We start from the raw sequence: 26,668 nt of genomic DNA, 5'->3' as shown, positions 1-26,668 counted from the left end.
AAGGAGTTCTTAACATTCCCTAACTTTCCATCTACACTTGGGCCCATGGAGCTTTCAGTCTAGAGACAATTTTGTTTCATATATCTATTGAACACAGTAAGTTAAACTTAAAATACAATGTTCGTCGTCACATAGTGAACTTACAGTCATAGTCTATCCAATGAAGACATAGCAGGTCCCTATATTCACAAATATGCCCTCAATTCCATGAGGGGAAAACCTAGTGTAGGTTCCCTTTATCATGAATGGTGTAAGTTACTGTTTCAGTGCAGCAGAATTACAATAGACTTTTTACTTCCTCTTAATGAAACTGCTTTAAGACGATGAAATAGACAAAATTTAAAAGGGCATTCACATCATCTCCTGACTTCAGGCTTATGGGAAGCAAAAAAGCCTTTAAATTGAAATCTCCTTTAAATCATACCAGAGGTTTACTAAGTGAAGTAGTGAGACACTGTCTCTGAGATAGCCACATAAAACTTGTAAATGTAACAAACCACAATAGTAATTAAGATGTCGGGGGAGGGTGTGAAAAGAGGAGGGTGGATGGGAGGGGAACACCCTTATAGAAGAAGGAGAGGGGGATGGGATAGGGGGCTTATGTCTGGGAAATCAGGAAAGGGAATAACATTTGAAATATAAATTTAAAAAATCCAATAAAAAATGATGTAGCCATGTGGACAGACACTTGCCAAGAATGAAAAAGGGTCAGAATATGACGCCACCACACACAGACTAAAAAATAATAAAATAAATATATACAGGTAAAAAAATTCTTGACTCTTACATTTCTAAGTATAATATTATTTGGTGGTTTTTAGATAAATCTTCATGATTTCTAAGGCTAGAGAGAACTGTACTGATAGATACACAAATATGCTTGTTCAGTTTTCAATGCTGAGAAAGATAAATATGATTTTGGAAAATTACACTAAACTATTCTCTCTTCCTTAAAAAAATGGGTTCATCATCTTTCACTGTTTTCACTTCTGAAATCTCCTCAATAATTAATCTAGTTTCAAATAATTTTGATTCAATACTATTTTCAAAATATTGTTTTGAAATATTTGTTTTTTTAGTTGTTCAAATTATTGGTTTACAAAATTTTGGGGAAAACTCCGAGCCATAGGAATGTAAACAAATGTTCTAACAATGAACTACTTCTCCAGTCTTCTCACTAGTTGTAAACATCATAATTCTTAGCAAATACATTCATAAAAAGTACACATTCTACTTAGGTAAAAGAATTCTCTTCAAAATTTTTCTCAGTGCAATGTGGACATCTTTATTTCTTATACTGTAGATGAAAGGATTCAGCATTGGACCCACAATGGTATAAAAAATGGTACAGATTTTCTCTTCATCTACAGGTGCACTAGAAGGCTTAAAATACATAAAGGCTACAGCTCCAAAGAAAAGAGAAACAGCTGCTACATGGGAGCCACAGGTACTGAAGGCTTTTGAGCGACCTTCTGCAGAATGGATGTTGAGGATGTTGGAAAGGATCAAGGTGTAAGAAACAAAGAGAGTCAATGTAGGTATTATCACATTGACACCCACAAAAATGAAAACCACCAGCTCATTGCTGGAGGTGCTTGTGCAGGAGAGCTTCCTGAGAGGTGGTATATCACACATGTAGTGATTGATGATGTTGCCATCACAGAAGGTCATGTTTAAAACACTACCTGTATGGGACATGGCACCCACAAACCCCATTACATACACCGCCACAATCATCAAGTGGCAGACCTGATGGGACATGGTGACCTGGTAAAGCAGGGGCTTACAGATGGCAGCGTATCTGTCATAGGCCATCGCTGTCAAAATATAGCATTCATCAATAATAAAGAAGCAGAAGAAAAAGAGCTGAGTCATGCACTCAGCATGAGAGATGATGTTCTGCTTCACAAAACCCACCAGCATTCTGGGAGTTATGACAGAGGAGTAGCAGAGATCTGTGAAGGAGAGGTTGAAGAGAAAGTAGTACATGGGGGTGTGCAGGTGAGGATTCAAAACAATCAGAACAATCAAGCCCAGGTTCCCCACCACAGAGACCACATAGATTCCCAAGAAGAGGAAGAAGAGAGGCAGCTGGAGCTCCAGCTTCTGTGTGAGGCCCAGCAGGATGAATTCTGTCACTGAAGAGACATTTCCTAAAGTCATTCTTCCTTAGGTTGGATCTGCAAGAACAGTAAAAGTTGTAACATGAACACAACCCTTTTCAGCCTACAACATTAAAGACTAAGAACCAGAATACGATAACTTCAAGATCGCACTTCTTTGTTCCTTTACTTCCCACATTTTATGGAACTTAATGTGCAGATAAATATATGAAAGGCAATTTCTTAGGGAATAATTTTCATTGAAGCAATGATTATTATTGTCTCTGTAGCATCTCATTTCTACATCTACCTTGACAATCTACCTTTTACTTAAAGCTCAGTGGTAATCACAAAAGAGAAGGGACAAACTCCATCAAAGACTCACTGGGTCTCTCTCATAGTTAGTTTGAGGGAATGAAATTCATGCATCCAATTCGACACTTACCTTTGTACATGAGAACAGTGCAAGTGACCTTACTGAGTCTGTACTCTCACAGAAGGGCCAGTGCACATGACATGGATGAACTGTAAAGGTGTAGAGTCCAGAGGGAAAAAATACCTTTTCTGTTGGTTTGGCTCTTTGGTGGTGAGGGAACTAAATTTGAAGCGAGGAATCTAGAGTCCTCATTCTTCCAGGTTCTAAGAAGCCATGAGTCTGAATCATGATTTCTGCTGCAGATCTTTACCAGAATGCCTTTTCTATCACAGAGGTTGATAGACAGCAACTACTGATGTCATGAGAGCCATCTGACAGTGACCCAGGAGGCTTTTAAGAGTTTTTCATCTTAGAGACCTCATTAAAAATTGAAAGGCTTATGCTTGCCAAGTGTTTTCCCAAGAGATCAGGCTTTGTTGCTATGTAACTTACAAATTAGTTCAATAGTAATGACATTGGCTTATTAGAGGTATACAATTTTCTTTTATTGTTTGTGAACTTTATACATGTATACAATGTGTTTTGATGAAGTTTATCCCTGATGTCTTTCCCTCAAATTCTTTTCCCATCCTTTTACCACTATTCACCCTTTAACTCATTTGTTCATTTCCACTTTTAATCTCCTGAGTTCACTCAGAACTTCTTGTATGTACACATCTACGTGGATCATATACTTGAGAGTAGGTAGCTTCTCAGCGGCTGCATCCTTGAAACTGACCCTGTTTTTCAAGTTATCTATAAACTGCCAATAGTTTTCAGATAGAGGTAGAATTCATGATCAGGTTATCCCTTCCATCTTGATGATTTTCAGGCTTGATTTTACTCAGTTCTTATGTATATTTTTGTTAACACTGTGAATTTTTTGAGATATACTGAAAATTTTGTTATAATGTAATCATCTGTGACCTCTGGCTCTTACAAGCCTACTTTTCTAATGATATCTGAGACTAGGGTGATTTGGGGAAGACTGAGCACTCCCGGTCTCTAATTCTATCCCCATTGACTGGCTATAGATATCTAGGTTCATCTCAATTTACTGCTAAAAAGAGCATCTTTGATGATGGTTGGCAAATATGGTAATCTATCAGTATGTTTGCCGAGATCAAAATAGAAAAGAAATAGTGGTGTGTACCTTCCTAGGACCTATGATTCATCTAGCCTCAATAGTTGTTCCCAAAGCCATGCTAGGAATTCTGTCTGCATAGCAAAGCTTAAAATAATTCATAAGCGGTTGGTTACTTCTAAAACTCATTGTCAATATTGTGCCAGTGGGTATATTCTGCCCTATCAAGCCACCACTGAAGCTACTTTTATTCATACTTCAGTAAAATAAATGGTTATTTTTTCCTGTGATAGCATATGTAGAGTTTTAACTCTATAAAAACAGGATAATACCAGGTTCATCTTCCAACTGGTTATACAAGACAAGACCAACTTTAAAAAATGTCACATACTGCTATATCTTTAAATAACATGGAAGGGTTGAGAAATTGCTGTGAGGAAAAGAATAATTTCTCACCAACCTTTGAATCATGCTGATAGAAAAAAAGTGCTTATGATGAGTTTATATAATACACTTAGAAATATCATATCATTCTTTTCAGCTCTCCATGTTTAAATTGATAGTTTAGAGGTTCAAATTGTAAGTGGATGAGCATGAGCAATGTCCATTGTTTTTGTGTATGAAATTAGCAAAGATTTAAGAAGAAATGAAAGTACAAAAAAGGAAATATGTAGACATGGGATTTTTATTTCTTAATAACTGTAGACAATAAGCTACTAGGGAGATACCAGCTTTCTTTCTCCACATTATGACTTGATTGTATGGTGTTTTCTGTAATAGAGTCCAATCATCAAGTTTGGAGATAACCAGCAGCAGATGCAATAGCCTATAATTCAGGGGGTGGGGGGTCTTTCTGACATTAAATGGCAAACAAGTCCATTCCTGGTTGGGGTTTTAACTTGAGATTCTATGATGTCTAAGAGGAACATTCTTTCCCAAATGTAGGGCAACTCCATTTAACTATTTATATGTGAGTATAGGAAGTTTATATATTAGTAGATTTACACAGGAGTCTCTCAAAGTTTAATGTTAATTAACTATTCTGAAATTCATTCCTCAACTCTGCCATTCTATCTATTGTCACACCCTAACCTTCCTGCTTCCTTATTCCTGAGTCTTCACATAACCCAGGCTCCAGCTTTACATACTTTTAATTACTGCCACATTGTCCACTCTCCAAATAGAAAAGCATGAAAAACTGTCTCACATGATCTGGATTCTCCATACTTTCTCTCACTAAATAAAATCTTATGTGCTTCCTTATAATGTTTTCTTTCATATCATACATACTTCTTAATGTTACATCTATAATGTAAAGGGGATGCTGGCTGTTTTCTTCCGAGCAACTTATAAAGCACTTAGGCAATTAAGCTTGACATATGCATGGGGTGCTCTATAAATACGTGCAGAAGAATGAATAAATGAGTATTCCTTCCCAGCCCTGAAAGACTACAAACTGGATAAAACAGACAGTATTTTTTTCACAGTCAAAGATTTATAGAGTGCGTATGTTTTTATTTATAGATGTGGACAATGGCCACACCTATAAGGCATGTAGAGCCATAACTATTTCTCAGAGGCCACCAAAGTGAACTCCAGATAAGAGTTACTAAGCTCAGAAATGAGAAAAGGTGAAAAGAAAGAAAGAAAGAAAGAAAGCAAGCAAGCAAGCAAGCAAGCAAGAAAGAAAGAAAGAAAGAAAGAAAGAAAGAAAGAAAGAAATCCTATAGCTTTCATCTCTGAATGTCACCCTAAATTTCTTAAAATGCTAACAATATCCAATGTCTTTACTTGTACACCTGTAACATGGACTCAGATCAGTGGAACATTTGTCACAGTAAATTATAATGAGCTCTAAAATGCCAAAATCAATCTTCAATTTCTTTTGAGATGCCATTGGGAGTCATGAATTTTTTTTCGCTTTAGTCACAAAAATTGAAAAAACTTTAGTGTTTACAAAGATTAACATGCCCATAGAATAACAAAAAATTGGCTAGCCCTGTAGCAGGAACTAGGTTGAATTTTAGAGGGAATTAAAATAGGCGGTGACTGAGAAGAAGACTGGGAGAAAGAAAGCTAGAAAGAAAGGATAAGAGACCAAGATCAAGGGGGAAGAAAAGAGAAAAAACAAAGAAAGTTTTCTGAATTAAGATTAATGCTGTGAAAAGTTTTGATTAACAAAATATATAAAGGAGACATTAAAGTGAGTATTCAGCAAGATTTCCCATTAAAGGGAAACAAGGAAACAGAAGCAAAAATTTTCCAAGACACTCTCCTAAGCGCTGACTAAATTGTGGTGTTGTTGCAAGAAGATGTTACAAAGATGAAATTTTGGTGAGATTTTTACATTTAATCCTGAACAACTGGACTTGAAAGTACAAGTTTGAAGTAGGAAAATGTCCAAAAAGTCTAAATAAATTCGAAACAACTGTCAGAGCATGAGAACTATCTCAGGTCGTTTCTCTAGATAACAAAACAGTATTGGTAAAGATTACTTAGTTAAAAATAAAAGTAAATAAAAGAATTGGATAGCTCACACTGCAGGTTTTTTTTTTAATTTAAGATAAAAGGAAAACAACCTCTGCTAAAACGAATCTCAATTATTTCTGATTCTCCAAAATTACTAAATGACCAAAAATTCATTGGGGGATACTTGAAATCAACCCCACAGGATTAATATTATTTGGGGTCCCAGTGATCAGGACTTGGTGATTCATTATTTTCCATAGAAAATGTTAAGAACTTTTCTATAGGTTAGTTTTATTTTTCTTATCTTGTTACTCACTTCTCTCCTCTAGTATCGTGCAAGATGACTCCTGCACTGTGTATGATAGTTAGTAGGAGTTCTTAGGACTACCTAAATGTCTCTTTATTCAGTGATACTAATCAGAAGACCTTATTGTCAGTGTGCTAAGTGAAACCAATAATACTCTTGGCAATAAGTCTGTGATGTTTGGTGTGGGTCAGTCTGTGGGACCACTTTGGCCAACAATTTAAAAAGATATAACCCACTTTCTGTAATTATGTGTCAGGAAAGTTCTACAGTACTAGGGTTCCACAAAGCATTTCAAAACCCCTTTAGTACTGGTTGCCTTCTTGTTTGAAATTATCTGCTACCACCTCAGGCTCTTATGATCTTTCTGTCCCCTAAACTGTGAACGTCCCTGAAACTGAGGGAGAGGCATGATATGAGCTTCCCATTTATTGTCAAGCAACCAAGTCTCTTGCTCTCTGTATGTTAATCAGAAGAGAGTCTCTATATCAGTTGTCATCTATTATAAGATGCTTTTTTGATGTGGATTGATAAATGCATTGAACTAAGGGTACAGCAATAACTTACTAAGAATGAGTTTTACATATATTAACAGAATATAATAGTATCTAATTCCCCATGGAACTAAAACTTACCCAGTCATGGGTTCTTTTCTCTACTAACAATGTTACCTATACCAAAACCTGCATTGTAAAAAGAGCAGGCTGTTGACCACACATTGTTAAACAAGCTAATATCACCAATGTAAAGAATGTCCGTAGATGCCTATATCTCACCTGTACTAAAATCAGTTTGCAACCCCATAAAAGAATATGGTAGAAGACCTGAAAGTCTTAGAGAAAACTATGGAGACAATAGTTTAAGGCATAAACATACGTAAAGTTTCTGAGAAGATTTCAACAACTAGGGATATAATAGAAAAATTGATTTGCATAGTATTAAAAAGCTTCTACACTAAAAAGAAGAAGTAATTAGAGTAGATAGCTAACCAATTAGAAAAATATTTTAGTAGCTATGTGTTGTATGGTGGATCAAGATCTGGGATATGTAAAAAATAAATAAAAAATAAATACCTGACACCAAACAAAAGAGTTAGTAGCAAAGCTAATAAAATGTTCAAACAGTTGACAAATAACAAACTAATAACAGATAGTAAACAGTTTCAAAAGTTCAAAAATAAGTAATAATCAAAGAAAAGCATGTAGGCTCTGCAGTGAGATTCCATCTCACCTCATTCAAAATGGCAACCACCAAGCAAACAGGCAGCATCAATGCTGAGGAAGGTATGAATTAAAAGGATTTTTTTGTACTGCTGGTGGGAGAATAGATTTTTTAGACAACATAAAAATCAGTATAGATTTTCTCAAGGTACCATAAATAGAATTACTATATGATTCAGCTCTATCACTTTTTAGTAATCACACAAAACTCCCAAGTCAACATTTATAGAGAAAATTTTTATGTAAATGATCATCTATGTATATTTCTATTCATGAAATAATTTTCAGGCCCTCAACATGTTGTGCAGAGGCATTATGAACAGAAAAGTAAGTAAGACTCCATCCCTCATGTAGGAGGAGTTACAAGAAGTAAATCAGCTGTGTATAAAACAGTGTTTATTGAAAACCAAATCCATATTATCTACCTAGATATGGCCATCTGTAGCACAGTGATTCTACAGGGAATTAAACAATGGTCTCAGAGATGCTCATGAACATGAGACTTTTGAAAATTGTAAGTAAATAATGGAAGCTCCCTAGTTGTTAAACAACCAGAGAATAGATAAAGATGAAGTTTATATACACAGTGGATTTTTTCAACTATATGGAAGATTGAAATTATGTCATTTGTAGGCAACTGGAATCATCTCATGGAGATATTACTAAGTAAATTAAACAAGTCTAAGTAAGAAAAACATCATGTGTTTTCTATTCTGTGTGGGTGCTAGATGTTGTTAGTAAATAAAATTATGTATTACCAAGGACAGTTTTGTGCAATGCAAATTGTTTTTGTTTATATTGTAAATGATCACTTTTCTTACAATAATATAAACTGGGCTCTTTTTTCCCCTGTTAACTTGTCTATTCATTACTCAGCTGTATCACAGCCACCCCCAATCCTCCCAGTACCCCCTCCCTCATACTTCCTCTCATTCCCATTCCCCTTCTCTGAGAAGAGGGAGCAGCCACTCCCCTCCATCCCCCTACCAGCCCTGGAACATTAAGCCACTGCAGGACTAGGCACAACCTTTTTGATTGAGGCCAGACAATGTAGCCCAGTTAGATGACAGGATACATAGGGAAGCAACAGAGACAGGAACAGCTCCTGCTGCATTTGTTGGGAGACCTGTGTGAAAAGCAAGCTACATATATGAAGGGTGGAAAGGGAAGGAGGCCTCAGTCCACCTCATGTGTTATCTTTGGTTGATGGTTCCATCTCTGGGACACCAAAGGTTCAGGTGAGTTAACTCTGCTGACCTTCCTGTGGATTTCCTATCCCACTAGGTCCCTCAATCCTTCTGCCCACTTCTTCCACAGGATTCCCTGAGCTCGAGCCAATGTTTGACTGTGGGTCTCTGTGGTTCTTTTTGTCTGCTACTGGGTAGAGCCACTCAGAGCAGATTTTCTAGCTACTCTGCAATGATAACAGAATATCATTAATAGTGTCAGGAACTGGGTTGTTGGTTTCTAATTTCTTGAGTTCTACAGATTTGGGTATTAACCCTCAGTCCGATGTACGATTGGTGAAGATACTTTCTCGATCTATAGGCTGCCATTTTTCCTAATGACAGTGTCCTTTATCTTAAGAAGCTTGTCCATTTCAAAATCTCCCATTTATTTATCGCTGATGTTAGAGTCTGAGTCATTGGTGTTCTGTTCAAGACGTTGTCTCCTGTACCAGTGTGTTCAAGGCTATTCCCCACTTTTTTTTAGACTTAAGGTATCTGTTTTTACAATTAATCCACTTGGAATTGAGTTTTATGCAGTGATAAAACTGATCTGTTTCCATTCTTTTACATGCTGACATCCAGTTAGTCCAGCACCATTTGCTGAAGATGCTTTCTTTGTTCCATTGTATGGTTTTGCCTTCTTTGTCAAAAATCAAATTTTCAGAGGTGTATGGGTTTATTTCAGGATCTTTGACTCAGTTCGATTGATAATTCTGTCTGTTTATATCCAGTACCATGCAGTTTTTATTACTATTTCTCTGTAGTACAGCTTGAGGTCATCGATGGCGATACCTCCAGAAGTTCTTTTATTGTTAAGAATTGTTTTAGTTATCCTGGGTTTGTAGCTTTTCCATATAAAGTTGTTATTTGTTCTTTCAAGTTCAGTAAAGAACTGTGTTGTTATTTTTATGAGAACTGTAGATTGCTGTTGGTCATATGGCCATTTTCACTAGGTAAAGCCTACCCATCCATGAGCATGGGAGATCTCTCCATCTTCTGATATATTCATCAAGTTACTTTAGATACTTGAAATTCATGGAGTACATGTATTTCACTTTTTGGTTAAAGTTTAACAAGGTATTTTGTACTATTTGTAGCTATTGTAAAGGGTGTTATTTCCCTTCTTTCTTTGTCAGCCAGTTTGGATAAAGAAGAGCTACAGATACAGTTAATATTATATCCAGCCACTTTACTGAAGGTATCTGTAAGAGTGTCTGGTAGAATTTATGGGGTTGCTTATGTATACTATAATGTCATCTGTGAATAGCAATACTTTGACTTTGTGTCTTTCAATTTTAAACACCTTGATGACCTTTAGTTGTCTTATTGGTTTAGCTTGAACTTCAAGTTCTATATTAAATAGATAGAGAAGGAGAGTGCACACCATTGTCCTATTTGTGATTTTAGTGTATTGCTTTAATTTTCTCTCCATTTAATCTAATGTTGCTATTGGCTTTACATATATATATATATATATACATATATATATATATATCTTATTTTCAGCTATGCCTCTTGAATCCAAGAGTTCTCCAAATCTATTAACATAAAGGGGTGCTGTATGTACTGAAAGGCTTTTTCAACATCTAGTGAGATAATCAATGTGATTTTTTTCTTTTAGTTTAGTTTTAAGGGAAAAATGTAGCCTTACGTGGCAGCCTGAGTTTAATCCCAGTACAGACATTTTCCTAGGCCTTAGGAGCTCTAAGTTCCCGAAGGACTTGCTGCATTCCCCTTTAGCACTGGCTAACTATTAGAGCTCCACACCCATGGAGAGTCATAAGATTCTGGAGGATGTGAGTCACAGGCTGATGTAACTGTGTACAGCAAAGGATTTTCGGTAAAGGTAAAGTAGGTGTAACAGCTCAGCAGGTAAAGGCTTTTGCCGCCAAGCCTCATGACCTCAGTTTGATCATCTGGTGAAAGTAGAGAACTGAGTCCACATTGTGTCCTCTGCTCTCCATGTGCATATCATGGCACAGGAACACCACAAACTACATAAAATGTAAAATGCTGAAATGCTAAGAGAAGAGGTCCTATGGTAGGCGCCTCCTACACCTGAGACTTCCAACCCCGAAAAGCAGGGGGTAGAGAGTGAGGATGCAGAGTGCACACAGGTCAGGACAAGGCCATGTTACTGAAGCCTCCATGAGCGGTGGGCAAGCTCTGGGGCACCCTGAGGGACAAGAGGAGCTTCTGCAGTTTGTAGAGTTACAGGGTCCCATGTTCTCCCATGATTTGCCCCCTGCTGCAGGGAGAAGCCAACACCAGAAGCCTCCAGCTCCCAGCCCTGCTTTTAACATGTAGGTGAATCCAGAAGAGGTTGGAATTCCCTGGATCTAAGTCTCAGGTGGTTGTGAGCCACCTGACCTGGGTGCTAGAGCGGCAAACACTTGTGAGCTGCCTGGCCCAGCCAGGGCTGTGAAATGGGATTTATTGTCATGCTGAACAAGCCCAACAACAGTTTAGGTCCCTAGAAGCCACATAAAACTGGATGCAGTAGTGTCTGTCATCCAGCGCTTCCCACAGGGAGATCAGAGCCTAAAGTAGACAGTCTCTAGGATTAGGGGGAAGGGCTAGCCTAGCATACACAGCCATGGATGAGAGGTAGAAAGTGAGGACTTATGCTCAGGTTGTCCCTGACTTTACACGGGCACCAAAGGCACGTGACCACTTGTACTCACAGAAACACCATACAGACATAGGTGAAAAAAGAAATAGACAAACTATATTGAAAATACAACTATACTGGGGCTGGAGGGATGGCTCAGTGGTTAAGACCACTGACTGCTCTTCCAGAGGAGCTGGGTTCAATTCCCAGCAACCACATTGTGTCTCATAACCATCTCTAATCTCATCTAATACCCTCTACTGCTGTGTCTGAATACAGGGACAGTGTACTCATATGGACAGAGTAAATAGTTTTTTTTTTAAATCCTTTTCAAAAAAAAAAACAAAAAACAAAAAACAAAAAACCTCTTCTATGACACATGATCATTGTGTGATTCCAAATGTCACTAAGTCAGTAAAGTCTTATTGCTACCTGGTCCACCAGTCGTGTTAGCCTTGGTAGTAGAATGGCAAAGTGGCCAGACAGCCTAGAAAAGTAACCATTTGCAGAGAAGGCTGTGTTGTATTGTAGTCCTCTACCCCACACTGCTACCTCATCCCTATGAATAGAGCAAAAAGAACAGGTGAGGAATGTTCCAGGTTTCTTTCCTCTTTGATTGCATTATTAACCTAGCCCCTGTGCTACATGTAGCCTTGTCAAATCCTCTGTCCCATCCCTAAGTCCTCATACCTGTCAAATAAGACGGGGATCTTGCTTTGGGGGAAGTTCTGGTCCCTCTCTGTCCTAAGAGGCCATTTCTGAAAGAGAATCATCCGAGGATTGAGGGAAGCCCATAGCCAGTGCTCTAACTTCCAGGAAGGTGCTAGGAAGGTGGTACTCTTCTTGTGGTGCCTCTAGTAGGAGCAGCCCACACTTGGGCCCAGCTCCCATTATCAGAAAAAGGCAGAAGGCTCTGGTCTTTACACAGCTCTCCGGCTGGACGAACAGTACATTTCTCCAGTCTTTCTTGCAGGAAGCCTGCTGCCTCTGGTGCAGGTGTGGTTCCCAAGACAAAGGGAAGGAAAGTGCAACGTGAGGGCGCCCAGGATCCTTTAAAAAAAGGGGGTGTTATCTGCATTGTTTTCATTAATGTTTCTGTTTAATTTTTTTGGTCCATGTGTATTAATCTCATTGTAGGGGTGATGCCAAAGCATGAGTGTTGAAGGTAGAGGAAAAACCATGGGAGTCACTTTATCCTACCATGTGGGGTCCCAGGCTCTGCACTGAGTCATTGAGCTTGGTTACAAAGAGCTTACATGCTGAATTTCTTGCTAGCTCTGATTGCTGGGAGAGAGTCTCATAGAGCCCAGATTGGCCAATCCTGATCCTCCTGCCTCAAAGTATTGCCATCTACTTCATGAAAGGATTGAGTTATTGACACGAGGAACTGGGGATGGGCAGAGGTGCATGACTGAGTCTATCTCTGCTCAATGGCATGCCTTTGGGGACTGATAGTTTTCATCATAGAGGTGTCATTTGACTGCAGTGCTCCTCTGGAGAGATGGAGTCTCTTTTGCCATGGCATCAGGCTCTTGAGAGAGGCCTTGAAGGTGGAGGTCTGGAGGCCAGGCATGCATTCCACTTCAGAAGCTGCATTCCCCACTCTGGACAGCGCTGTTAGCACAGGGTCACATATCCAGGTCTACCCTGAGACCTGCTGAACCACATGCAGTTTGTGCTGAGATGCAAATTCAGGTCTCCTGCAAGAGCAGTGAGTGCTTCTCAACCACTTACTCATGTTTTCCTTAATTATACTCTCGACGTGGGGCAGGCATGACGCACATGTGGGGGTCAAACCTAAACCGGGGGAGTTTTTCTCTTTTTGTATCAGAGAGGGCCTGAGAATTAAACTCAAGCCCTTGACAGTGATGCCTCAACCTGGTGAGTTTTGGGTAGGGGTTGAGGATTTAGTCCTAGGGATGGAACCCAGGACCTCACATATGCTAGGGAAGTGCTTAACCACTGAGCTACATCCCCAGCAGATGTTGGTTTGCTTGCTTATTAAGTTGACAAGGACAGAACTTGGGCCCTCACCATGCCCAAGTAGCACCCTATCACTTAGTGGCCCCAGCCTGGTAGTCTTGTTTGTAACCTCGGCTATGTTTGTATGCTGTCTGATTTTATTAATATAGCCACATCCTCAGGGTGACACAAACTTCATGGAGACTCCCACTGTTAGATACCTGCAGACAGGTTTCAAATGAGAACGGGCAACCCGTGCAGAAATCTCACAGTGTTCATGTGAACCACATGGAATGTAAGTCCAAGATGACAGAATGCTCAGAACACTGCTGTCCCCACTGTTGGATGTAACCAGGACCACAGATTCCAGTCTTTCATGTCACCTGAAGATCCCTAGCTAGCATGGTGGCAACATACCTGTCATCCCAGCACTTGGGAGGCTTAGTCAGGAGCATCTCCTGAGAACAGGAGTAGGAGGACAGCCTGGGCAACCCATCAGGTGTTACCTGCAGGTCTAGTTCCAGACATAATCCTAGCTTGCAGACATCCCAGCCATTCAGGGAAAGCAGCACAGCGCACCGGGAAGCCAGTGAGGCCCATGTTTCTCTGACTCGGCAGCTACTAGCTAGCAAAAAGGAACAGGGCTCAGAGTGCCCAGAGGCTGTGACACTGAGGGTTTCAGGGACCCAGCAGCAGGCCAGACTGTCTCAGCCTGGACTCACTACTGAGGTAGGAAGGAGCCCTTGAGTCCTGGACCAAAACTGCTGGTGGCTCCATGTCCTGGGCTGCTGATGGCTGCTGGGTTCAGGAGCAGTGTCTTGGTGGGGTCCTGCTGTGATAAGAGAGTTCAGTAGAGCTTCTGGGGGATAGAGAGGGAGCAAAATAGAATGGGGAACCAGTGTAGAGATCTTAGAGTGTTTGTGTGAGGCGGAGCTAGGAAGTGGGTCGCAGGGGAAGGGGAGCAGCAGGCCGTGTCTGTAGAGCTGAGTCAGCCCAAGGGCAGAGTTGTCAGAGCCCAGCAGCATGGGGTAGGAGAGTATCTCAGGGGAGGGGCTCCTGTCCCTCCAGGGCAGTTTCCATCAGAGACTGAAGGGATGGACCTAGGAGGCAAGGGGAATTAGGGCTGAGGGAGAGACTGGAGAGTTGTGGGAAAAGAATACACCTAGGAGTGAAGCAGGGCCCACAGTGTGGGATGGCTGAGGCCTGGCAGAGTTGGACCTTGCTGATCCTACATTAGGCCAGGCCAGAGGGCCCAAGCTCCAGCAGCCAGAAAGGAAGCCAAAGTGTCTGAGGAGGCCTGCATCAGATTGAGTCTCATGCGGGTCCCACCAATGGTCAAGGCAGGAATTGTTGAAGGAGCAAGATTGTGGGCATAATTGTCCTTACCTCTGAAGGGAATAGGTGGCCATGGCTCTCAGGTACTGACGGTGCAGGGACAGTAGACCTATGCACTCACCTCACTGCCACTGGGCTGCTGAAGGCTCTTCCTGCCTTCAGTCTGTTGTTGTATCAACCTGCTAGCTTCATTTCTTGAGAAACTTGGGTGGATGAGGGGTAGAGGAACAAGGTCCAGCTGAGAGGAGGGATCTAGAGTGTTTCATGGTTGGCAAACAGGCTCTGAGATCTGGTCTGTGCACTCAAGCCAGTGTGCCTGTTTGTCTTAGCTGTAGGCTCAAGAGGGTTGAATTGACCCAGGATCAGAATACCACATGTGGCCTGTGTTTTCCAAGCTTTTTCATGGTTGCAAGTTCTGGGCAAACTCACTTGGCCCTTTACATCATTCCCTGAGATCTAGACTACTGAGATGGATCTTGGAGAGATCCCTAAACCTATGCCAGCACAGCAGTGACATCATGGCGGTATCCTCTAGGGTTCCAGGACTCGATCTTTCTTTTTTTTTCTCTCTCTCTGCTGATATAAGGAATAAGATGTCCTATAAAACAAGGCTAAGCCTTCCCAGAACAAACAAGGCTTCTTCAGGGATGGGACCATCTAAGAAGGCATGGGATGTTTTGTCATTTAGGTTGTTTCACGGTGAGTGAGAAGTGCCTAATACGCACACATGTAGCTGCTTGGGAGCTAGTGAGGTCATAGGACCCCCTAGATCTGATTCTATAAATGATTGTGAGCCTCCATGTGGGTGCTGGGAACTGAACTCTGATCTTCAATTATTGAGCCATCCCACTGGCCCCTGGCTTTCTCTTTCTAGAATGTTTCCGTACTTCCTCCTACTTGATGCCTTGATGCTTGCTCCTAGTCCAAGGGCCTATATACAAGACGCATTCTATAAATGTCTTATAAACACTAAGTATTCTGTGAAGGTTACTACTGCCCTGTTCATAACAGGAAGGCTGAAGAATCCAGTCTGCAGCAAATAGAAGGCTGGGTGCTTTTCCTGTCATTCAGCATGAAGGGCCAGTCCTGCTTTTCATCGTAGGGTCCTGGTTATGCTCTGGGTCTTCCTGGTGCAGTAGTCATGTTCTATGACAAACAATGTGTCTCCTCAGGAGGAAGAGTGGTTGAGTCACAGTACCTACAATATGACAAGAAAACGAAAAAGGTGATGAAGTCCTTTACTCCCAGAGCCACTTGGAGTGGGTGAGGTGGAGGGCAAGTAGGCAGCCAGTCGAATCCTGGAGGACACTGTTGGGGCCTTTGCCAGGTGCCTCTGTGACATCTAGACTTGGACACAGTGACGAGTCTGGGTAGTGTAGTATCAGCATATGTAAGTCTCCATGGTCTACAGTCCCTGTACCTCTTCACTGGTCCTCTTGCTTTTGGGACCTCTATTTTGTGAAGTCTTTTCTTCAGGACCATCCCCTGGATCATCCAGGTGGCTCCTAAGAGATAGGCATTGACAGTGGATATTTGGTATTGATCACAGGCAAAATTGTCATAGGGCTTTTTGCCATCCTACCCAGAATGCTGTGAAAGCCCCCACTTAGGTGCTGTTCACTTCTGGAATATTCTGTGTGATATTTTCAGCTGTGAATGACAAGGCTAGCAATTTTTACTGCTGCCCACACAGTCCTCCAGCACCCTGAAAGCTGCAGTGCTCACCTAGAAGGGAAGCACATTCAGGACAGGGCGTGCCCTGAGGAGCTCAGTCAGCTTCCTGGTCATCCCTGAAGTGACACCTCACCACTGCAGTGTGTGGTCATCCCTGCAGTGACACCTCACCCCTGAAGTGTGTGGTCATCCCTGCAGTGACACCTCACCCCTGCAGTGTGTGGTCACCCCTGCAGTGTGTGGTCATCTCTGCAGTGACGCCTCACCCCTGCAGTGTGTGGTCACCCCTGCAGTGTGTGGCCATCCCTGCAGTGTGTGGTCACCCCTGCAGTGTGTGGTCACCCCTGCAGTGTGTGGTCATCTCTGCAGTGACGCCTCACCCTTGCAGTGTGTGGTCACCCCTGCAGTGTGTGGTCACCCCTGCAGTGTGTGGCCATCCCTGCAGTGTGTGGTCACCCCTGCAGTGTGTGGTCATCCCTGCAGTGTGTGGCCATCCCCGCAGTGACACCTCACCCCTGCAGTGTGTGGTCATCCCTGCAGTGGTGCCTCATCCCTGCAGTGCAGGCCTTTGGGCCTGTGGCCTTCAGGTTCCGGATTATCTGTTAAACTCAGTTTATAATCAGAATGTTTTGTATTTAGCCTCTGCCGGGACAATACTCCAAGAAGAGTGGCGGGGGTTCAAGCGTTTCTGGGGCAGCATCTGGTGACCAAGCCTTAGGGAAGGGATTCTCACATCACCCTGCAGGCAGATTCCCAAAGATAGTTATCCCTGGATCACTTAAGCTGCTGCTGAAGATGCCTTGAAGGCATGGCCACAGCGCTCCCCTTTGTTCACACGTGATGTTTTCGTTCAAGGACCCTGATGCTGAGTCTTCTCCTACCCCAGCAGGCGGTCCCTGCATCAGGCTGGAGTTTTGAGTATCTGTGTTGTCCTGATAACACCTATGTTTTCTCCTGGGGCAGAATGAATCTCAGAAGGTCTGGGCCAGTCTCACTGGTTGAGGATTCTTACAAAGCCTCATCTCCAATTCCTGAGTGAAGGTGTAGGGCAGGAGAATGCCTGGATTTAAAAATTCAGTGTTTTCAGATTTCAGGTTTTAGATGAGAGGTACTCAGTGTGTGCATGTGTCCATGTGTCTGTATGCAGGCCAGGGATGGACACCAGCAACCTTCCTCAGTCACCCCACACCTTGTCTACAAAAAAAAAAAAAAAGAAAGAAAGAAAGAAAGAAAAAAAAAAACTCTCACACAGAAGCTGTGGCTCACAGATGAGGCTGGATAGGCTTAGAGTTCCAGAAATCCTTCTGCTGCTGTGCTTCAAAACTTTGGGAGTGTGTGTGTGTGTGTGTGTGTGTGTGTGTGTGTGTGTGTGTGTGTGTGTGTGTGTGAGAGAGAGAGAGAGAGAGAGAGAGAGAGAGAGAGAGAGAGAGAGAGAGAGAGAGAGAGAGAGATTCTGACAGCTTGTGCAACCATTCATGCACATAAGGGTGCCAGAGTGAAATATCAGGTATCTTCCTTTTGGAACAGGGTCTAATCAACTACCAGCTCTCTATATCTCAATATCTAGCAGGAGTCCCAGCGTGAGCATTACCAGGGTAGACACATGCTTGGCTGTCAGGCAGGCAAGAGGCAGAGATCTTGTTCTATTCTTCATGGTTAATGCTTTTAGTGCCCGTGAGGGCCTGGTTGTTACCAGCCTGGAGACGGCTGGATCTGAGGATGGCCTAGACAGCCAGAGCTATTGATGATGGATGCCAAGAGTGGCCCTCATTCTTGGCAAACTTCTCTATTCCTGTCTGAATATGCTTGGGTGTTTAATGCAAGGACTGGGTTTTAGTTTTCCCGTTCCATCCTGCTATCTTCTTGTTTTCTTCAGTGTGTCACCTGCCCTAGTGATGAAAGAGAAGCTTGTGAACCACAGCACCACCCCTACCATGCTTCTGCTTGCTGATGTGTGGTATCTGTCGACATAGAACCATTCCTGTGGTGGTTCTGTTGCTGTTTGTGAGCTTTGAGGATTTATGCCAGTGTAGTAATGTGTATAGTAATCCTGGGAACGCTATGGGAAATTGGTCCCCAGGCTTCAGCACACAGAAACACAGGCCAGAAGAGATGCCCAGGTATTGAAGGAGGTCCAGTAGATGTACTATTAGTTTCCTGTGTCTGATGCATGTGATTATCCCCTGCTTAACCAAATGTATACACAAAACTCTTAACTGTCCCACTGACCTCTGAGAAAGAACGTCAACGGGATGGTGGCTTGACCTCTTAACTCTCTGTTCCTGTCCTCATAACAGATTTCTGTAGCACCCAAAGGAGAGAAACCACCTGAGGGAAGGAAGTCCAGCACAGTGCCTAGGAGCTGGAACCACAGGTTGTGGGGCCTGGCTGTGGAAGGGACAAGTGGCTGGGTATAGGGACTCTAGGGTCAGAAAAGAGGCTGTCTGGCATCTCCCACAGCAATGAAGACAGCCATGAATAGTCATGTTCATAGGCCAGTCTGATCCAGACAGTCCCTCATTTCCCAGGTGACTATGGATGGTGTCAGGTATCAATTCAAAACTGGCCATCATGGGGTCTCTATAAGAATGGGAATGATTCAAGTGTTTATTAAGGCATCCTGGGACAGAGTTTATGAGGGCATAGCCATATGTCCACAGAACGACTTGCAGATCCAGAGAACAGGGAGGGAATGGCCAGGAGCTCCTGCTTGCTGCGGTTCTGCAGAAATTACATCCCAGTGGCACTTGGGAGGTGGAGGTGAAATGTTCAAAAACTCGTCCATGTTGCCCACCCGCTCCAGGCCTGAACCTGGCTTTCAGCCTGTACAAATTGATTCTGACATGACTCATGTACCGGGAGGTTTGTGTTCCAGGAACTCGGAGGCCATGAGATTAGATAGCTATACTCCAAGGGTGAGTTCCGAGAAAACGACCTCCTCCACCCTGTACCCAGAGTTCCGAAAAAAGCCACAAAGAACATCTGTGGGACCCCAGATATCCCTTTTGCCCACTCAAAACTTGCTTAAGTTTGAATAAGCACAAGGACCAATCATGTATCACCCTGCCATCTTTTTCCCGTGCCTTCTCCAAAATCCTATATAAACTCTGTGCTTTTGTGGTTCGGGGTCAATCCCTCTGCCTCCTGCTTGAGGTTTGTATTGGTCCAGAGCTCTGCCCAAATACAGCTTGTTGCTTTTGCATCGAACTGGGTCTCTTGTCATTCTTGGGTGCCTCTCCTTCCCGAATTGAGCAAGGCCGAGGAATTCGGACTTAACAGAGGCAATATCAGTTCAGGCTTTTTGGCCACATGGGGAGATTGAGACCAGCCATGTGCTGTGGCATCAGGAACAATGACCACCAATGACAAAATGGAATATAGAAAGTTGGTTGCTCAGCTTTGATATTGCTGACTGCTGACTTGGCCAGGGGCCATCCTGTTCACCAAAGTCTCAACCAACAGTGTCTCTGCACTCACCAAAAGTCAAAAGGTGGCCCAGCTCCAAAACCAAATGTGTGCATTCACTGCAATGGCGCGGGCACTGTTTCACCTCAGCTGCAGAGCTCTCAGGGTCCATGAGGGTCTAGCATGCACACACCCAAAAGAAACAATTCAAGGGGCCTTACGCAGTACTGAGGGTTGTGGGCCTCTGCCTCACTGCTCGATGGCACTGACCTTGGCTTTCTTTAGGCAGAAGAGAGCAAAGTGATGGGGACAGGCAACCTGCAGTCTACCCTGCTGGAAGGGCATGACTTAAATCCACCAGACCTAGGCCTCTCCAATATTGATGGTAAGTGGTTTCTTTATTTTACAGCAAAGCTTGCAAGGATGGTCCCCAAGCATGGATAGCCCTGTTGCTAGGTTGACTCACTCTGTGAGAACAGCAGGTACCTTTCATGCACATGAAGCCTGGGTCCATGAGTTTCAATGTGGTTCCGGCTCAGCTTTCTGTGCAGGACAGATCTCCTGCCAGGTAGGGTGGCAGCAGCAGGTGTAGGCCCCAGGTTTAATGGCAGCCACAGGTGCAGGTTCCTGGCAGTGCTGGGGCAGGAGGATTGGAGTCTTAGGCCAGCCTGGGCTACCACTTCAAAAACCAAGTGGAAAACACTCTTTTTTAAAATAAATGACATGGCCTTTTGTTGTGGTTTGCCCTGAAGTTATCTGTATTTTGATGCTAATTCCACTGCTCCAAGGACAGCTGCCTAGTCACAATCAGGTGACTTCACCAGAACCTCCTCATTGAATTTGTAAAGTACAGGTGAGGCAGGTACAGGATAGAAGGAGGCCTGTCATTGGAGGAGAAGGAAGGATGGGCGGGAGAGAAGTTTGAAGGAAGAGGAGGAGACTAGAACAGAAAGGGAGAGACAGGACAGAGGAGAGGGTGAGAAGCCATGGCAGGTGATGTTAAGATTCTGCTCTGTGTATTTACAGGTTGTTATTAATGTTCCTAAGGGATGGATGGTACCGGGCTTTGTATGTTTAAGTGGGCAATTGTATTTTACCATTTGGGTTAAAGGTTCTTGTGTTGTGTGTTCTTTTATGTGACGGTTTGAGTGTAGGAAAGTGTGTGGTGGCAGGAGACACTGGGCCGCTGCAGAGTTGGGATGTGTTTCTGCCGAGATATCGAGCAGATATCTTGGGGCACTGAGGTGCCGGACCTAGCGGGGTAAAAGACAACTATACATTTTAATTATATATTTTTACAACAACAGCCTTTATTTCAGAAAAAAGCATGTCCAGGAAGGCTCCCCAGCTAGAAAGGAAAGTAGCAGGAAATGATAAGCCCACATCCCTTTTGAGACCTGACTAAAACAGGCCATTTTGAAAGAAGAGATGGGTGAGCATGGGGACAGAGAACAGGTCTCACTCCCTACAGACAGGGCTCTGGGGGCAGAGTGAACTGGACCTCTGGGTGGAGTCCAGGATTATGATGCCCATGACTCCTTGCTCAAGTCAGTGTGCCCACATTGTGAGCAAGGACACCCATAATTCTATCACAGGCCAGATGAGAATGTGGCTCCATTTAAGCTGGGCAGACATATTCTATTTGAACCTATAAAGCACACAAAAGTGGGGGTTCTGCCATGGGTACAGCCAGTCCACTGGGAACTGAAGAGCTGGACCCCTGCAGGATCTGCAGGAGACCTTGGACATGATGAGTCGCAGACGCTGCTGATGACCCTGCTGTCTGTGAAGGTGAGCATAGTTCAGCTTCATGAGGACCTGTGTGTCTTCTGTCATCTTCCCACCCCACCTGAGTCAGTCTGGTGCCCACAGGTGGAAAACAACCTGGCTCTGCCATGAGAAGGAGAGGCTATAAAGGCAGGCACTGGAGCTGAGGCGTCAGCTGCTTCTCAGACAGAAACATCAGGAGCTGGCCGCTGCCTTGGATGCCCAGGTGGATCTGAACATGCTCCTGAAGTGTCCCGGACACACAAGGGAGAGACAATCAGGGTGTCACCATTTGCACTCCCACAATTCTGCTTAGGCTCCTGGTGTCAGCATAGTGCTGTATTAGAAGCCTTGAGAGGAAAGGCTTTGTCTAACTTACACTTCTATATCATTGTTCATCATCGAAGGTGGTCAGGAACTCACACAGGGCATGAACCTGGAGGCAGAAGCTCTGATATAGAGGCCATGAAGGAGTCCTGCTTACTGGTTTGTGCTCTATGGCTTGCTTGGCCTGCTTTTTTACAGAGGCCAGGACCATGGGCCCAGGGATGGTACCTCCCGTAAGGGACTGGGCCCTCCCCCATCAGTAATTGAAAAAATGCTTTTCAGTTGGATCTTGTGGAGGCATTTCCTCGACTGAGGCTCCTTTCTTTCTGATGTCAACCTGACGCACAAAACCATACTGTGTATGGATACCTGGCTGCCACATGTTGTGCAGAATAATCTTTGGCACCTGTCAAAGGCACCTGTGGAAGGAAAATCGGCTGCAATCCCACCCTGGTGCTTAACACAGCAACTGTGTCCCATCCAGGGCAGGTCAGAGTGGATCCTGTTGCCTGGACAGGCTGGTCCATGAGGCCGGAGACGTGCAGTGCCAGAGCAGGACTTAGCATATGCAAGGACTGTTCCATTTCACAGATAGTTCCCTTCTGTTCGAGTGAGCACATCATGTCTTACCATGTCCCCTCCCACTTGCAGATTGAGGTGCTAAGCCCTCTTCAGCCTGTGTTAAAATGCTTCCAAGAGGAATACAATACAGTGGGCAGAGCCCTGGACACCACACAACATGAGCTGTCCATGAAGAATATCCACATGGAAGGAAGTGGGCAGGAGCTCCTAAGTAGGCATCTCCACGGGAGAAAAGAGCCCCGAGACCCACATGTGATATCCTAGGCGCTTCAGCTCTGGCTTGGTCTCAGAACTTGTGTCCTCAACAGTGTGGGTAGGATAATTGGCAATTGAGTAAGAGATTCTGTCCCAGGGCTGCTGACCTCACAGCTGAGCGCTGGGCCCTACCAGTGGGGTAAGGGTGTTGGTGAGGAGGTCATTGGTAGACCAGTGCTAATGCACTTTGGTGGTTTGCTGGAGCAGTCCACTTCAAGGAGTTGGGTTAGCTGTATGGGGTTTGCTTACTGCTCTCTTACCCTCATGTCTAGTGGTTGCTTTCAGAACCCCTATGCATAACCGAAGCTATGGACCCTTAAGTTTCTTCTAGAAATAGCAGAGTTTGACTGGGTATAGTTGTATGTCTGAAACCCCAGTTCTTGTGGACTGAGGCAGGAGGGGATCACTAGAGCTGAGTAGTTCCTGGGCTACACAAAAAATCATAAAAGGTACAGTGGCCCACAGCTATCGTTTCAACACTTGGGAGCCTGTGAGATCCACGTTATCCTAAGCTAGGAAGTGAGAACCTGGCTAAAAAGCAAGCAAACAAACAAAAACAAACAAACAAAAAGGGGCCCACTGTTGACCTGGAACCTACAGACATCCTCCATAAACTATAAACTCCCCATAGCTGTCTTGCTGTACTCATCACCGGTCTCTGCACTGCCTGCCAAGGTGAGGCCAGAAGGGCAGGCTGTATGTACTGCAGACATCTGCTGGGAGTGGGGATTTTAAGCCCCTTGGCCTGTGCTTGTTTGTATGTGTGTTGCAGGCCTGGGCCATTTGTGGTTGTCAGAGTACCAACACCTCCCTCAGACACTGAGGGTGCCAGAAGCTTGGCACTTTGTAATGGGAGGTCAGGAAGGACAGGGCCCAGTGGAGAGGGCAGGAGAGCAGCAGGCAGTCTGGAGGCTCAGCTCCCTTGGCCCACAGGGAGCTCTCCTGGGCAGCTGTCTGGGCATTCACTTTCCAGCCTGTGCCCTTGGCACTGACATTGGCTGGAGACAAGTGAGATCTCTGTGAAGAGCCTCTCTCCTTTTCCTCTTTATCTCTGGAATGTGAAAGAAAAGCCAACTATACCCGCATCACCAACACCAACCTCACCGCCAACTACTACCCAACCCAACCCAAACAAACGTTGCTTGGGAGAGCAGAGACCTCCTATTATGACCTGTGTCTCCACAGATGATCTGGAGCCAGTCCTGAGGACCACCCTCCAGCTCCTGGGTGACCTGAGCATCTGTTCCCCAGATGCCAGTGCACAAGTGCAGGGGGACAGCACACAGCAGCCTGGAGCCAGTGCCCAGCTGAATTATTTGCTGAAGGAACTTAAGGGCTCCGTTGCTGAGAAACACCTGGAGCTCCGCAGGTGTGTGGCTGGCCTCCCTCTCTAACCTCCCCCCTATTCCCTCTATTGTGCTCCTCCATCCTCTCTTTTCTTTTCTGTTGGGGGCAGGGGATGGAAACCCTCCCGGTGGGTATCTCAGTTGAAGTCTGGTTCTGTTTGGCTTTGAACTTATAGCAATCATCCTGCTTCAGCTTTCAGGCTTTTGTAATACCAGGCAAACACCATCACACCCAGGTACTGTGGGTAGGAAGTGTGTGTGTGTGTGTGTGTGTGTGTGTGTGTGTGTCTGTGTCTGTGTGTCTGTGTGTGTCTGTGTGTGTCTGTGTGTGTGTGTGTGTGTGTGTGTGTGAGAGAGAGAGAGAGAGAGAGAGAGAGAGGGAGAGATTGGTATTTGGGGATTTGGGCACATACATGATGCCAGTGCATGAGTGTAGAGGGGAGAGGACAGCTTCACGAGTCTTTCCTCTTTTCTCTGCATCCTAGGGACCCACATGAGTTGAGCAAGCAGGATTGGCAGCAAGCAGCTTCACCCACTGAGCCATTTTGTCCATGGCAAGAGAATCTTGCTGTCTTCTATCACAATGGTAAATGCATTTAAGTAGATGGATCCTAAAGGACTCTGCAGGGACTCTGAAGCATGCCACCCCCACCACTGTCCCACAGGGAAGGGCAGCCATCACTCACCTGGACAGGGCAGGCGGCGTCTTTGTCTTGCTCCCCTATCTGGCCAGCACACAGGTTCCCCTGTCTGAGTAGTAGAGCAGACACAACTGGCATCCACATTGTGGCTCATTGCCCTCAGTCACCTAGAACCTGTTACAGTCTATGTGGACACCTGGCCATTGGATAAAGGGACAGACAAAAGCATTGCCATATAGTGATGGTCTGAGGCTCACTTCTTGGCTTCACTCCAACAAGGTCTCCTCACATAAACTTTGCTCACTGGTGAGGATGTAGAAGGCATACTGCTGGGGTCCCAGATACTCAGGAGTCTGGTGTCGGAAGAAGGCAAGCATTCAAGGCTGACTGCTGCTAGCATTATGGAGAGACTTTATACAGAACTCTTGCCTGGTAGGCCTCACTGCAATGGCCTGCCTTGTCAGCTACTTGGAGGGCTGAAACAGGAGGATCGTCGAGGTCAGCCTGGGGAACTTGGATGCTTTGTAAGGAGTAAAAAGAGGGAGGGATGGACACGTACATATGCCCACCAAGTTTGTGCCAATTCAAAAAATTTACTCTGCCTTCCAATGAACTTACAAAGACACTTAGGGTTGAGAATAAATCCTGAAGTTGAGTTCAGTCCCCAGGACTGACATAGAAGGAGAGAACAGACTTCGATAAGTTATGTGTTTTGTGCACCACACACACACACACACATGTGTTTTGTGCACCACACATACACAGTTTTTTTTTTAATTGTTTTTCTAAGGTCCCCCTTAGAGTTCTTGGCTACAGTCAAACTGTCCCTTCTCTTTCTCTGTCCACAGACTTGTCCGCCAGGTGGTGGAACTTTCCTCCCAGGCCTGTAAAGAGGCAGCTTTGATGAACCAGGAAGTCTGGGAAGAGGCCCAGGGTACTCTCAGCAGCAGCCAGGGATACTTCAGTCCAGATGTCCCCGGGACCACAGTCCCTCCCAGGACAGGACAAATGACAGCAGGTCTGACCCTTGATTGCCTCAGGCAGACTGTACTCCAACCAGTGAATCCCAGGTCCTCACCCTGTCCTTGCTACATGTAAATAAATGTAATAAAAGCATGTAAATAAATATAATTGTCAACTTTATTTCTGATTGAGATGAGAGGCTGAGAGCCACACCTCTTGGACTGAACCCACAGCCTTATTTTCTCCATTCTAACTATCCCTATGCCTATGTCTAGAAGCTGCAAGCCTCCCTACACTCTAATCCTCCAGGGTGATTGACTGACTCTCCTTCTTTCCACTTCTGACGGATTTGCTCTGCTTGGCCTCACACTAACCTTGGCAGGATGTCCTCATCTTCTGGCTCCTTCTCATCTTCTGGTTTGTTCTGTCTTCACCTGTGTCTAACCTGTCTCTGTAACACCATCCTGGTACAACTGCCATACCCGTACCACACCATACTTCTCTCTCTCTCTCTCTCTCTCTCTCTCTCTCTCTCTCTCAATGTGTAGAGAGGGTCGAGGATTCCCAAGCAAAGTAAGGTGTCAAGATGTAGGCAGAGAAAGTGGGAAGATGCTGATAAAGCAGGTAAAGGTGCTTGGCTGTCATACCTGATGACCTGAGTTTTGTCCCTGAAACTCACAACACTTGGTGGGAAGAGAGGACAGATTCCTGCAAGATTTTCCCAGATCTACACACTTGGGCTGTCACATGTGCACACCGAGTAGATAAATACATGTGTAAATAACTGTCAAACAGAATTGGGGCTTGCAGGATGATGTCACAGGTGAGGCAGGTACAAGACAGAATGAGGCCTGTCATTGGATGAGAAGGAAGGATGGGCGGTAAAAGTGTTTGAAAGAAGAGGAGGGCCGGGGAGAAGCTATGGAGGGAGACAACCTGGAAGCTGACTTTAAGATTTCCCACTGTACCTGGGGATG

The 26,668-nt window shown here is 44.3% G+C and overlaps 1 protein-coding gene and 1 pseudogene across 1 annotated transcript; one reads left to right on the top strand and one right to left on the bottom strand.

Moving 5' to 3' along the window:
* Window positions 1–1,230: 1,230 nt before the first annotated feature.
* LOC116907780 (olfactory receptor 147-like) lies at window positions 1,231–2,163 on the bottom strand. Its single transcript, XM_032910922.1, has one exon. The coding sequence runs from the start codon at window positions 2,161–2,163 to the stop codon at window positions 1,231–1,233; it is 933 nt and encodes a 310-aa protein (XP_032766813.1).
* Window positions 2,164–10,923: 8,760 nt separating this feature from the next.
* LOC116907337 lies at window positions 10,924–25,759 on the top strand (annotated as a pseudogene).
* The last annotated feature ends 909 nt before the right edge of the window (window positions 25,760–26,668 follow it).

Source organism: Rattus rattus, chromosome 8 (genome assembly GCF_011064425.1).
Source record: "Rattus rattus isolate New Zealand chromosome 8, Rrattus_CSIRO_v1, whole genome shotgun sequence".
NCBI lineage: Eukaryota > Metazoa > Chordata > Mammalia > Rodentia > Muridae > Rattus > Rattus rattus.
The sequence above is the reverse complement of the archived record's forward strand: the minus strand, read 5'-3'. Positions and strand labels throughout refer to the sequence as shown.

Bases quoted from the DNA above. Each gene is read 5' to 3' on its own strand.
- LOC116907780 (XM_032910922.1), bottom strand. From the start codon at position 2,163: ATGACTTTAGGAAATGTCTCTTCAGTGACAGAATTCATCCTGCTGGGC.